At 35.1% G+C, this 15,804-nt stretch overlaps 1 protein-coding gene across 1 annotated transcript in view; it reads right to left on the bottom strand.

Annotated features, from left to right (window-relative positions):
• Window positions 1–15,804, bottom strand: part of MYO16 (myosin XVI) — a 746,727-nt gene that overhangs the window by 342,900 nt on the left and 388,023 nt on the right. Inside the window, 3 exon segments of the mRNA XM_043997806.1 lie at window positions 1,163–1,234; window positions 2,212–2,329; window positions 5,480–5,591. Coding sequence (XP_043853741.1) covers window positions 1,163–1,234; window positions 2,212–2,329; window positions 5,480–5,591 — 302 coding nt within the window.

Here is a 15,804-nt window from a genome sequence, read left to right as displayed (position 1 = left end):
CTTAAAGGTATTTCATGTCTTCAGGCTTAATATGGACTTTTATTCCTGGTCTATGAGCTTGGCTCAACCTGTCAGAGAAGTCACCCCAGCTAATAGTGCATATTTCATATTCCTCCCAATTTTTATCTCTAAAGGCTAACCTACAAAGTAGATAAAGAATATTTTCCCAGTAACCAACAAAGAGCTCTTCTTTGAAAATATTAATTCTCCTCTGTTCTCCCAAGTAGATGAACAGGTGGGTGGAAAAGAGTATAAGCAAACTAGACCCTGGGACTAAAGTCATGGTTTCTTCCTAGCCCCTTCCTACCCTTCTGCTTCTTAGCTAGATTTCTGAACTCTTCAAATGTAGATACAATCAGCCTAAATCTCAGTAGGGCTTTGGAATTGTGTCCACATATCAAGGCATAATGTCATTTCCATGCTCAAAATTTGAGAGTGGATTTCCATTTCTTCTAGTTTAAAGCAAAAACTCCTCACTTTGGCATTTAAAGCCCTCCACGGTTTGACTCCAAGTAACCTTTCTGGCCTCATTTCATACTACTTCCTTTCATACACTCTGTGTTTCAATCAAATTAGACTTCTAGCTACTTCCAATACTTAGTATCCTTTCTCCTGTCTCTGTACCTTCATATAATTCATATACCCTTCCTTTCCTCAAAATTCTCACACTATTCAAAACACAGCCCAGGCACCTCTTTCTATCAGTTGTTAATTTTCTCTCCCTTCTTAAATTACTTCATATTCATTTGTGGACCTATTTTATTTCCCCCAATAGAATGCGAGGTTGCAAGCTTCTGGACAACTTTTTTTTTTTTTTGGTCTAGTTATCATCAACCTCTAGTACATTGCCTTGCACATGAAATATGTTAAATATTAGTGAAGAAAATTATTGAATTGAATTGAAGTGACTTATCAGATAAACAGTGAATAAATCAGATAAATTAGTGAAAACTTTGACTGTGTATTATAGTTCTGAAAATAGCAACTCATTAAAAATGAGGGACTGGGACCAAATAGTTACACCTTGACTCATTTCCTATGCCGCAAATAGGAATAGATTTGGAGATGAGAAGGAGCAGAATGAAAGAAAAAGACAGCTAGATAAGAGTTCCCTAATAGAAGTCTAAATGATACCAAATGTCAAAGTATATAAACAATTTACCTTTGAAATACTGAATATCAGTTGTTAAGGCAGACACTAATTCATCTGGTGATACCTGGAGCATTGCAGCCACTAAAATGAAAAAAAGTTAATTTATACAAAAAATTAGCCATGTGATATACTATATGATTTTATATATTCCATTTTACAATTGAGGGATTTGTATGCATATAAATATATGGGCATTTTACCTAGGCTTTGTGAAAAGTATATATGACCCCCCCAAAAAAAGAACTAACATTTTAATCACAACCAGTAAAAGGAAAAATCATCTTATAGTAACCAAACCCTTAATTGGGTCTTGTGGTTCCATAATTTCTTTCTTTTTTTCTTTTTTTTTTTGGGGGGGGGGGCAATGAGGGATAAGTGACTTGCCCAGGGTCACACAGCTAGTGTCAAGTGTTTGAGGCCAAATTTGAACTCAGGTCCTCCTGAATTCAGGGCCAGTACTTTATCCACTGTGCCATCTAGCTGCCCCCTGGTTCTGTAAATTTCTATTATAATACTGCTTTCCTTTTTCCTTCCATACTGCATAGATGTTTTCCCCAATGCTTGTCTAGATCATCTACATATTAGACAGAAGTATGTTGCTAATTGGCAACCTGTGATTAATAAGCCACTTAAAAAAAAAGATTTTGAAGTGACCAGGCGGGGAAACTTCAAAAGAACGAAATGCATTTTGGCAAGACTTTGTGAAGGTAAAGAATTCTACCTGGAATTACATTTGTTTAGGTAGTGACAATACCAAAGAAGTGTTTTGGGTGGGAGATTAAAACATTTTAATAAATATAAGCTAAAACTTCCTTTTATAATGACTTCAATAATGTTATACAATTATGTAAAACCTGTCATTATCTTCTGTTCCTTATACTCATGAATATTCATAAAAGATAACAATGGTAGATAGGGGAGACATGTCCACTTTTGCTTTCATATTAGCCAATGAAGCCCTGACTTCTTTGTACTATGTCTCCATCTAACTGGCCAGTCTATGAATTGCTTTCTAATGGTACTAAGGAAGGGATGTCAGAAGGTCATGTTGCACTGACCTTGTTCCAGCAGCTGAGGTCAGACAACGAATGCTGTGTCAGCGTCTGTCAAAGCAGTAAACCGAATGTCTCCAATATGTAAAACTGCTGCTATAATCACAAACAGATTCTCCACCTCCTACACATTTTATAAATAAAGAATATGAACAGTGCTGCTCAACATACCGATTAAATGAGAAATCTTTTTAAAAAAAGGGGGGGGAGGGGGTAATAATGATAAAAATGTCACAATAACAATGGCCCTCTTGAAAAGCATATTTTATAATAGCCTAAATGGTACAGATAATTGACAATTCCTTTACTTTTTAGAGCAAATAAAAATATTTTTTTAAAAATGTACATCTCAGGATGATGGAGGACTGGATTGGAATTCTTAACCCATTATGCTTATTACTTGGATGAATTTGAGCAATTCAATTAGCCACCATGGTATTCCTCTCGTAAATGAGTGGGGTGGACCTCATGCCTTGTAAGTTCCTTCCTTGTCCTATTTTAACCTCTTTCTCCAATATTAATCTTTTTAAAATGGGTATGTGCAGCAAAGCAGCCATATTTCTACATGAACGGAATTGTTTCTAGATGGATATGATAATGAAAATAATATTCATGCAGATGATGATGACAGTGAGGGTGACACCTGAAAGCTCCATTAACTAAACCTTTATGAATCTTTTTAAAATGGAAAAGAAATGGAAAACAGTATCCAGAAGATGCCTGATGATTACAAGACATCAACTAAGATGGATTAAGGTGATGGCTTGTCTAGGATGCTACCCATATCAGTGACAGAATGGGGATTGAAAGACTCTGCTGTTCCTGAAATGCTTTTGACACTATATTTTTTACCTCAATCACAAAGAACCTCAGTGTATGTTGAATTGCTTAGGTCATCAAAGACATACCATTATCATCTATGTTTTAAATTAAACAATCCTGCTTTGAGGGAAAAGAAAAGTTAGTTTGCTAGATCCCCCTGCCTAAATAAACAAAATGATATGAGGAAATATCCCCACAAAAAGATTTTAATACTCTGATGTTTTAGGTAGAACTCAGCAAAAGGAGCAGTTTGGGAAAACTCTATTTGGGAATAAGATGCCTGAAAAAAATGAGAAAATTTTCTGTTGAATATAAGGGCAAGAAGCAAATTTAGACCTTTTCAAATACTTTTTCTTTAATTAGATATTTTTCCTATGTTAATATTTACTGACAAAATTCATAGTGGAAGACTCCTAGAAAATAGAAAAAACAAGAAGGGAAAAATACCTAAATAAAAGCCAGAAGTAAGTATGGGGCAAAGAAGATGCAGAAAAGGGTAAAATAAAATAAAAGCCATGATAAGTAAATAAATGACTTATGCATAAAGCTGCTCAAAAACATCATCTTTGCAAAAGGAGTTTCCAGTCTCTATTAGGAGAGCCAGAATAAAGAAAAATTTAACAGGCATTATATATGCATTTTTTACATAACATTATATAACATATGAAAACATTTGTAAAGAGGACTCTTTCGACATAGAAAAGCTTTTTTGATACTTCTAGAATACATGATTTCATAAAATGTAGCTTTAAAACTGAATTGGCCTCAGAGGTCATAGTCCACTTCATCATTTTATAGAAGAGGGTTAGAGTATTTGGTGAAATGAAGTGAGTGGTGAAGCCACTATTCAAACTGTGATTTCAAAATTAATGCTTTTTCCACTGATGTATTCTGCTCCCTTAGCATATGTATTGTCATGAATTGCACTCATTACCATAGAAGATAATTTTTGACAGCTTCTGTGACTAAAAGTTATCACCCTGTAGGGAACTTGATGATGACCCTCTCTAAGGTTTGTTGGTCCTTGGACAAGAGATGTATGAGGACATACTTGTATCCTTCACACAATCTACTAGAGGTTGTGTTCCATGGGCATTACCATTGAGAAGCCAAGTTCTATGCCACACCATAATGAGGCGTCAGTGTAGAAATGTCGTGGACTTAATTGTACAAATGTAAAAGTTTAGGATAAGAGCACTAGATTATATAAAAGCAAATTATTCAATCTACAACGGTCCTAATACACAGTAAGCACATAATGAATGCTTGTTGACTTACTAACTGACTGGATTCTCCAGGTTCTTATTTCCCTTTTTCTTGCTCATTATTTTTTATCAACAAGGCAATAAAATATCCAATAAACATCAGTTTTGTAACCAGAAATCTTGGATTGTTTTCAAGGAAAAGCATCAGAAAGAACAACACATAGAAACACACACACACACACACACACACACACACACACACACACACCCCTATATCAATACCAGAACTCTCACATAGAAGTAAAAGTTTTCCATCTCAGATGAGGAGAAGAAGGAAATAAATGAAAAGCCAGAAATAGAAAAGGAGAAAGAGAGAGGCAGAAAATGATAGAAAAGTGAAGGAAAGAGGGTAGAATGTTACTGAGATGGAAGCAGCGTGAATGAAAAAGCAGAGATCTAGGCACAGAGAAAATACAAGACAATGAAAGAATCATTTCCAAGCAGCACTTTTCTCTGTTAATTGCCTACCTTTCCTAATAAAAGCTAACTACCTCACAGCCACTATATCTGGCCTTGGCTACCCTCCAGACCTTTTTTAATTGTCACTGTCACACACTCACATACACAAACACACCCTTACTCACCCTTATAATAGTTGTTCCTATTTGATTAGGGGAAAGAAAAGGAGTTCAAAGTGTCAACCTTTCTTCCTTTCAAGAAACTGATGAAAAACTGATGAACTTTGTGGCTAAAATGAAGTTTTAAATACCTGTGCATATATAAGTAATATGTGCCACACTTCATCATGACTGAAGCTAATAAACAATTAGCTGTATTTCTGACAGTTATTATTTGGATTGAGAAAAAAAGCAGAGATAATTTGGAAAAGAAATACAGCCTTATGGAATTTCAGAAGTTTCCATCTATAGCATTGGTTAATTTTTTGTTGTTGTTATCAGTACATTCTTTAGCCTGATTGTTCATTTTGACATCTATTCTAGATATTGATGAATCTTTATGCATACAAATATTTTTCCTTTTTTATTGTTGAAATATCTACAGTAAAATGATTTCATAATTTCCCAAATGTACCTGATCTTTTATTTATTAGTGCTTTTTTTCTCTACAAATAGGAAGCCATAGCTATTATTTTTCTTGTATGTTTATTGATGTAAATTGCATAACCTTTTCTATCTCAGTTAAATGTGGGTTCTGACAGTGAAATATGCATGATGGGTACAACTCACCAAATTACTAAATCCAACAGCAGTCAAAGCTTGTTTCACAGCAGCCATTTTCTCTCTATTAACAGTGTTTGCTGCTATGGATATGTCTTCCAGTATGGACCGGTTCAGATACCTGTGGAGGAGAAAAGAAAAAAAAAAGCAACAAATAACATTATGGTTTGGCATGTTGTCAAGCTCTTGTGGGTACAAACCATTTCAGCCAACTTTGGTCTCCCAGTGCAAAGGAAATCACACACAAACACCTGAACATAATGTACTTACTGGTATGCTTCACAGAATGTCAACACAGAATACTTGCTCAGCCCTCTCAGAGAAACACTTGATTTGGTACCAGAGCTTATTTACATCACCAGTTTCCCAAGGTTTCTTTAACTATTCATAGTCAAGTGAAAGGATAAGATTCCTTGCAACTCTTTTGAATGGATGAGAAACCATTCCCTTTTCTAGCTTATGATTATTAAAGAGACTCATCTTTCCTTCTGGACAACATTGCATAACTGGAATTACAATGAAAGTGAATTTGAAAACCATATTCTCATTCTTACATTTCATGAGTTTAAAAATAAAAAAAGCCAAAGTTCCAGGGCACTGTATGGTTCCATGATAATATTAAAATCAAGAATAATGACAAAGTAGCCCATGAAGCTAATCATCAATTTCAATTCAGCATGCCAAGTCCCCAAGGATCAACATGACAATATTTTTGAATGTGCAAACACTTTCCTCCTCCCAAAGAAAGTAGTTAAGATACTATAGCTAATCATAAGCAGGTGAACAGTCTGGACAGCATATCAGGGACCCTCACCAGGCATCCCACAGCCAGCAGAGACCACCAGGGAGACTTTGACCCCACTGCTGACCAGTAGTGAAGCCCTACCCAAGAATGGTCAACATCAAGTTCCCACCCCATGACCTCCCAGCAGAGAGACTCTTTCCAGGGCAAACCAGCATCAGGGGGCTCCAACCCTCAGCAAATCGCAACAAAATTACCCTTCCAGGGTCTACTAGCAAAGGGACTTGGTTACTATAGCAACTTAGCAGCAGGACCCTTATACTTGGGCATATTGGAAACAAAATTACTCCTGTAGGGCCTGCTAACAGAGCAATCCAACAGCAGGACACCATCCCTGGGAGAGATGAACAATAAGACCACTTCTCCACGGCCAGCCACCAGAAAGACTTTGTTAACTTTTGCAACCTAGCACCAGGACACCACCTCTGGAGAGGGCCAGTCCACACATAGGGGAGGCCAAAACAGACAACTAACTGCCCAATACTAATCAGAAGGGAAGCTTACTCTACAAAGAAAGCAAAAAGCTAAGTCCTGAAACCCAGTGAAAGCCACCAGCAAATTATTGAGGAAAATAACTCCCTAAAAACAGATTTAGCCAAATGGAAAAGGAAGTACAAAAGGTCACTGAAGTAAATAATTACTTAAAAATTATAATTGAACAAATAGAAACTAATGACTCTATGAGACACTAATTAGAAATAAAGATAAAAAAGTAAAGAAATAGAAGAAAATTTGAAATTTCTCATTGGAAAAACAACTGACCTAGAAAATAGATCAAGGAGAGATATAATAAGAATTATTGGACTACCTGAAAGCCATGATCACAAAAAAGTCTGAACAATATCTTTCAAGAAATTATCAAAGAAAACTACCCTGATATATTAGAACCAGAGGGCAAAATAGAAATGGAAAGAATCCACTGATCACTGCATGAAGCAGATCCCCAAATGAAAAGTCCCCAAAACATCATAGCCAAATTACAAAGCTCACAAACCAAGAAAAAAGTATTATGAGCAGCCAAAAAGAAACAATTCAAATACTGTGAAGCTACAGTCAGAATTCCAAAGAATTTGGCAGATTCCACATTAAAGAATAACAGGGCTTGGAATATAATATACCACAAGGCAAAGGAGTTAGATTTACAACCATGAATCACCTACCCAGCAAAATTGAATATATTCTTTCAGGCAAAAAAATGGACATTTAATGAAATAGAAGATTTTCAAGGATTTCTAACTAAAAGAAAGGCCAGAGTTGAATAAAAACTTTGACCTCCAAATACAAGACTCAAGAGGAACATAAAAGAATAAAAAAAGGGACTTCCGGGGCAGAGCCAAGATGGCGGAGGAAAGGCAGTGAGCTCCCAAACTCATGACACGATCGCTCCAAAAAACATCCAAATAAGGTCATAGGAAAATGCCCGGATCAGCAAAACTCACAGAAGAATGTGCTGAAATCATCTTCCAACCAAGAATGGCTTGGAAGGTCAGAAGGAGGGAGCTCCTGTGCTGATACAGGAGTCGGGCCCAACCCCACAGTCACCCTGACACAGATCCAGTTTCAGGAAGTCCTCACCAGAGAAGGAGACCCCCAGAGCCTCTGAATCAGCTGAAGCACCAGTGTCATCTGGAACTAAGCTCACAGTCTGGTGAGTGGGCTGAGCTCTGGGCAGGGGAGAGACTACCTGGGTCTATGCTTGTGCTAAGGCAGAACTTGAATTTTACACGCCTACTGAGAACCAGGTGGTAGGCTCGAGTAGAAGTGGCCCAGGTGGGAGAGGGGCACAGGCTAGTCAGAGCTAACAAACACAACACAAAGCTGGTTGATTGGCAAGTTGGTCTGGGGTCATCTAGGACCAGGAAACAGGCCAGGTGAGGGAAGAACCTGATTCTCCTTAAATCATACCACCTAGGACTTCTTAAGCTTGGGATACTGCAGTCTGGAAACAGTGCCCCACTTTAAGGAGTTAAAAGTCTAGTAAAAGAAAGGCAAGATGAGCCAACAGAGAAAGGTGAAGACCATAGAAATTTCTTCAGTAACAAGGAAGACCAAGGGGCACCCTCAGAAGAAGATGTCAACATCAGGGCCTCTATATCTAAAGCCTCCAAGAAAAATATGAATTGGTCTCAGACCATAGAGGTGCTTAAAAAGAACTTTGAAGATAAAATTAGAGAAGTAGAGGAAAAAATGGAAAGAGAAATGAGGGTGATGCAGGAAAGACATGAGAAAAAAGTCAACAGCTTGAAAAGTCAAATGGAAAAGTAGGTACAAAAGCTCTCTGATGAAAATAATTGCCTAAGAATTAGGATGAACAAATGAAAGCCAGTGACTTTATGAGAAACCAAGACACAATAAAGCAAATCCAAATGAATAAAAAAATAGAGGGCAATGTGAAATATCTTCTGGGAAAAACTGCAGACCTGGAAAATAGGTCCAGAAGAGATAATTTGAAAATTATTGGTCTACCTGAAAACCACGATCAAGGAAAGAGCTTAGACACCATCTTCCAAGATATTCTCAGGGAAAATTGCCCTGAAATTCTAGAAGAAGCAGCTAAAATAGAAATTGAAAGAATCCACCGAACACCTCCAGAAAGAGATCCCCAAAAGAAAACTCCTAGGAATATTATAGCCAAATTCCAGAGCCCTCAGGTCAAGGAGAAAATATTGCAAACTACCAAAAGAGTAAAAAAAGAAAGAAAAACTGTTAGAAATCCAATAAGGTTAAACTGTTTATATTCTATATGATAAGATAATATTTGTAAGTCTTAACAACTTTATTATAAGAACAATTAGAAGGACTATATGTAGAGAGAGGATGTTCTCATAAGGTGATATTGAAGGGATGATAATATTTGAAAGTCTTACCAAATTTATTATAAGAATAATTAGTATATGTAGACAGAGGGTGCAGTTATAAGGTGACAGTAATGGCACTACACCCCTCCAAAAAATAAAGGGGGGTAAGAAAGAAATTGCACGGAAGAAGGAGGGGGGATTGAATGGAGTGAATTGTCCAACATACACACAAAAAAAGAGGCATGAAACAACTTTAATAGTGGAAGGGAGAATGGGGGGGCTGGGCAAAGATTAACTCTTACTCTCATTAAACTTGGCTCAATGAGGGAATAACAAATACACTTAGTTGGATATAGCAATATATCTTACCTTGTAAGGAAGTTTAAAAATAGGGGGGGGATTATAGAAGGGAAAGGGGGGACTGATATAAGGGAGGGGATATTGGGGAAGGTAGTGATTATAAGTGAAACACTTGTGAGGAGGGAAAGGGTGGAGGGATAAACAGGTGAAAAACAGCATGGAGAGAAAGAAACAGTCTTCATAACTTTAAATGTGAATGGGTTGAACTCACCCATTAAACAGAAGCGGGTATCAGAATGGATTAAAAACTAAAATCCTACAATATGTTGCTTATAAGAAACACATATGAAGTAGAGAGATACACACAGAATACATATAATGGACTGGAACAGAATCTATCATGCTTCAGCTGAAGCAAGCGAAAGCAGGGGTAACAATCATGATTTCAGACAAAGCAAAAGCTAAAAATTGATCTAGGTAAAAGAGTTAAATAAGGAAACTATATCTTGCTGAAGGTACCTTAGACAATGAATCATATCGACACTTAACATATATGCACCAAATGGATTATAATTTCTGAAGGAGGAATTAAAAGGTTACAGTAGGAAAGAGATAACAAAACTATAATAGTAGAGGATGTTAACCATCCCCTCTCAGAACTAGATAAATCTAAACAAAAATAAACAAGAAAGAAGTTAAGGAAATGAGTAAAATTTTTGAAAAGTTACGATATATAGATCTCTGGAGAAACTGAATGGGAGAGAAATAAATTCTTCTCAGCAGTACTGGGACCTACAGAAAACTGACCATGTATTAGGGCATAAAAACCTTACAACAGATGTAGAAAAGCAGAAATAAGTAAACACATCCTTTTCATATCATAATGCAATAAAAATTATATTCAATAAGGACCAATTGAAAAGTATTAAAAATCACTTGAGAATTATGTAATCTGAACCTAAAAATAAGTGGATCAAAGACAAATCATAGAAACAATCAGTGATTTCATTAAAGAAAAATGACAATGATGAGACACAAACAAAATTTGTGGGATGTAGCCAAAGCAATACTTAGTGGAAATTTAGATCCTAAATGCTTGCATCAATAAAATAGGAAAAAGCAGATCAATGAATTGGGCATACACTAAAGAAACTAGAAAATGAACAAATTAAAATTCCCAATTAAAAATGAATTGGAAATCCTAAAAATCAAAGGAGAGATTAATAAAACTGAAAGTAAGGTAACCATTGAATGAAATAAAACTAGAAACTTGTTTTATGAAGTCCATAAAATAGATAAACTATTGATTAATTTGATCAAAAAAAGGAAAAGAAAAACAAATTACTAATATCAAAAATGAAAGGGGGTGAACTCATCACCAATGCAGAGGAAATTAAGACAATTATTAGGAACTATTTTGCCAATTACATGCCAATAATTGGGCAATATAAATGAAATGGATGATATCTATAAAAATATAAATTACCAGATTACAGAAGAAATAAAATATTTATAACCCAATTGGGAGAGAAGAAATTGACAAGTCATCAATGCACTTCCCAAGAAAAATCCCCAGGACCAGTGAATTCTACTAACATTAAAGAAAAATTAATCCAATACCATATAATTATTTGAAAAAAGTGAAGGAGTCCTGCAAAATTCCTTTTATGAGACAAATATGGTGTTTGATACCCAAACAGGAAGAGTCAAAACGAGAGAAAGAAAATTATAGACCAATCTCACTGATGAATATTGATGCAAAATTTAAAATAAATATTAGCAAAAAAGATTACAGCAATATATCACAAGGATCCTACCCTTTGACTAGGTAGGATTTACACCAGGAATGTAGGGCTGGTTCAATAGAGAAAACTATCAGCATACATTGACCATATCTATAACAAAAGCATCAGAAATCATATGAGTATCTCAATATATGCAGAAAAGGGGCTTTGACAAAATACAGCACCCATTCCTATTAAAACACTAGAGAGCATAGCAATAAAAGGAACTTACTTAAAATGATAACTACTATTTATCTAAAACCATCAGCAAGCATTATCTATAATGGGGATAAGCTAGAATCCTTCCCAATACAATCAGCAGTGAAGCAAGGATGCCCATTATCACCTCTATCAATGACAAAAGTGACAAAAAAGCAAGGTATGATTGTAATGTGATACTTCAATTTCCAAGGATAATACCTGGAGGTCTTTATCCACTAAAAGCAAAGAAGTAGGTTATTCCTGACCTACGTTGCTCATAATTTCATCTCACAAAAGGGAGAGAAAATCAGTGAAGAATACTATTGTGTAGCTGATTATGAACCCATATTCACATATTCAACCAATAATTCATCTTCAGAGGAGGAATGTGATGGCAAGTATTTAACAATCAACTCTCTATGGGAGAAATACATGCATTACACACTTTAAAGTAAATTCTGCATTATTTACATTTTTTCCATCACTTTCTTAAGTTTAGACAACCAACAAAACCAAAAAAACCAAGACCTAAATTTGCCTATTCCCAGTTGGTATGCTAAGGTTAAATATTTAACCATCAGCTGAACCAATTCAAGCTGGCTCCAGACTCCCTTATCCCTTCAAATTTCAGATAGGTAGGATCCAATGGCCTGGGAAAATTGGAAAGAAAGTCATCTCCAGAATAATGGAAACTCTCATGCACAAAATCCTGGACATTATACTAGTATCATGTCTTTAAAAAAGAAATGAGATTACTTTGGTATGATTTGTTTTTAGTGAAGAAATGCTGGTGTGGTAGTGATCACTTCTTCTCTTACTAAGTGTTTACAGACTTTTCCTTTAATAATCATTCTTAAAATTGGCCTGGAATTAAAATAAAACTCCTCCAGCCTATACATGCTTTTTTAAAAAGCTGAAACAAGTAGCAATATAACAAAAATGGAAAATATTGGATGTTGGAGGAGATGGGGAAATCTGGGATGCTAATCCACTGTTGAGAGAGGTGTAAAAAAGATTCAACATTCTGGAGAGCAATTGATACTATGCTAAAGGGTTATAGAACTGTGCATACCCTTTGATCCAGCAATATCCACTAGGTTTATGTCCACAGACATCCCCAAAAGAGAAAAAGACCCTATTTGCCAAACATATTATAGCAGCTCTTTTTTGTGGTGGCTAAGAATTGAAAATCAAAGGAATGCCCAACAATTGCAGAATGGCTAAACAAACTGGGGTATATGATGGTGATAGAATATTATTGTGCTATAAGAAATTACAAGCAGGATGATTTCAGAAAGGCCTGGAAAGACGTGTATGAAATGATGTATTGTGAAGTGAGCAGAACCAAGAGAACATTGTACATAGAGACAGCAATATTGTTTGATGAAGACAATCCCAAAGGACTATTGATGAAACATACTATCCACCAAATAAAGAACTGATATTGATGGAACAGACTGAAGCATGCTATTTTTCACTTTCTTTCATTTTTTAACCTTCATTCAAGTTTTCTTATACAAAATGACCAATATGGTAATGTTTTGCATAATCATACCTGTATAACCCATATCTAATTGTTTTCTGCCTCAGGGGAGGGGAGGGAGGGAAAGAGGGATAAATATTGGAACCTAAAAGTATAAATAAAAATGTCTACTTTTTTAAAAAAGCTGAAACATGGATCACAATAATCTTCTCTACAACCTCAGTCAATCTATATATGTCTAGCTCTGGGCATGCTATTTTTTAAATAGAATTTTATTTTCCAAAATATATGTAAAAACAAAATTTTAATATCAATTTTTTAAAAACTTTGTGTTCCAACTTCTCTTCCCCCCTCCATTCACACCCCCTACCCATAAGACCTCAAGCAATTCAAAATAAGTTATTTTAAAAGTGAGTTCAAAGATTTTGAAGAGGTTAACTATAGTATTGATGAAATTCAAAAACTGTATTATACAAAGATTGGCTGAATAACTGGGGATTTTTCTTCAATGGGAAAAAGATACAATGGGAACATGATAGAATTCTGGGTTGTCATCTGGAAGAAAAATTGTTGTTTTTGTTTTTGTTGTTGTTTTTGTTGTTGTTGCTGTTTTAACCCTGGAAGTCAGAATTAGGGATTTCTCTGGATAGATAGATAGATAGATAGATAGATAGATAGATAGATAGATAGATAGATAGATAGAGATGTATAGATAGATAAGATATGTATCTATATATCTATATCTATGTGTATGTGTATGTATAAGAGGCAGATTGGGGGTCAAAATAAATAAGAAAAAATTAGAACTAATACTGAAATGGGATTTCTCATGGGAGTAGTGCATTCACTATTACTAAAGGTCTTCAAGCAGAGTCCAGATGATTCTTTTTCAAGGATCCTGTAGAATAAATTTTACTCTAAGTGGTAGGGACCTCTGAGGCCCTTCAACTTCTTATACCTATCAATTCACTGAGATTGGAATTTTCTGTGATTAAAACATATACACTTAATACTTCAAAAAAGTGTCCTTGGTAGTGTTCCTCTCATTGCCACAACCTAGACAGCTACCTACCTTTTATTCTCCTATCATGGCTTGAAATTAAGACTGTAGAAAGAGTTCATCAAAAAAACCAACAACAACAAAACTTACATTCCACTAACAAAATCATTTTTTTAATGCTGTTCTTGTTAATGTTTCTTTTAGATTTTGTTTTGTTGAAATTTTCTTCTGTAGCCTGAAATCCGGTGAAAAGATGACTCAGCAAAGAACATGATGCTTCATGCAGCTAATTTAGGGCTCTAGATACTATTATCCACCTCAATAGTGTCATTTTTGTGTTCTTTTTCTACAAATAGATCTATTAAGAACTATCAACAGAACTATACTTTAAAATGGGAGGATCAATTATAACTGTAGAACTGCCAATTTGATTATTATTTTTTTTACAGAAAATGGAAAGTGTCTAACTATTGCTTGACATAGCTAAGGTGATCAAGTCTAATTAAGTATATCAAAGCATATAACTATACTTCATAAAGACACTTGATTCATTCATCCTTAAGAGAAAATAGTAAATGTGTAAATTTTCACATTTTCAATTTTCACTAAGTTAAAAGATGTTAAAGTTGGAAGGGACCATGGAGGTTTTCTGATTCAACTTCATCTTTTTAAAGAAAAATAGATTTTATCACAATGAGGTAAGTGATTTGACCATACTGCTAGTTGATGGCAAATTAATAAGTCAAAGTTAGTGTATCAGCCTCTCAGGTCTGTGTACTCTCCAGCAGAGCCCTGGATCAATTTTTTTTTTGTTTCCAGAAGATTAAACTTTTTATAATGTTGAAACGATCAAATGGTACTTGATTATCTGGAGGTAAATATAATTCTTATAATGGAAGTTCTTGATTTAGTGATTCATAGAACATGCAGGTCAGAAATGAATAGTAAACTAGGAAAAAATTAAGGAATATTTTGAAGAATTGTAGTATATGTAATTAACTGAAGAGAATTGTTCCCTACAATAAGTAGTTGATGTTTCCAAATGGGAAGCTGATTTTTCAATTCATTTATAGTAAAATATGTGGTTTTTATCCTCTATAATATGGAAAAGACAGAAGGATGTGTTTGTGTGTATGTATGTCTATCTAGATAGTACTTCATAAGAAGTGTTCTATAAGGAAAATAATAGCACTTAACCCCCAGGGCTGTTGAGAATAAAATCAGATGTTTGTAAAGTGTTTTGCAAACAGTAAAGCATTGTATAAACTCTACTTATTTTGTTGATGACTAATCATCATCATGATCATTATTATGATGACAAACTCAAGTTCCTCCCTATTTTTCTAATCCATTACCTCTGCTCTGTCCTCAGTTACCTGAATTCAGTCTTGACTCTATAAATAATCAAATCTCTCCTACTCTTATTTTTCTTGTTCCCTTTTCTTTCTGTCATTCTGACTTTGCCAGTCCTTAACCCTAGATCACCTCTACCATTGGTATTTGTCATTTATCTTCCAGAGCTGATTCCTTCAAATGGAGTAAATCCCCAATTAATTTTGATGAATCTCAACTGGGTTATCACTACAGCATGGCAAGTCTCTCGTTATTTTTACTCATCCAAAGGCTTTAATATTTTAAGGAAAGTGACCTTTTCTTTCCAAAGTAAATCTGTTGATTTGAATTTCATGATCAGATCCCCTCCAAGCTAGTTCCTCAGAATTAGCTACATTGAACATTTCCTTTTTCAGTCTAGTTCAATATCTCTTCTCAATTACCTTGTTTTCCACTACCTCGAAGCCCGATAATGTAGGTCAGAAGATCCACCCCATATTTAAAAGTCTGACTCTGAGATTGAGTCAATAAGACATAATATAGATTTCCTCCATTTTACTGCCTAACTCTTAGAGCTGTCTATAATTTCTACTTCTACTCCATAGTCATTCTCTTAGTCACCCCTTGCAGCCTG

This window comes from Dromiciops gliroides, chromosome 3 (genome assembly GCF_019393635.1).
Source record: "Dromiciops gliroides isolate mDroGli1 chromosome 3, mDroGli1.pri, whole genome shotgun sequence".
In the NCBI taxonomy this organism is placed as follows: domain Eukaryota; kingdom Metazoa; phylum Chordata; class Mammalia; order Microbiotheria; family Microbiotheriidae; genus Dromiciops; species Dromiciops gliroides.
The sequence above is the reverse complement of the archived record's forward strand: the minus strand, read 5'-3'. Positions and strand labels throughout refer to the sequence as shown.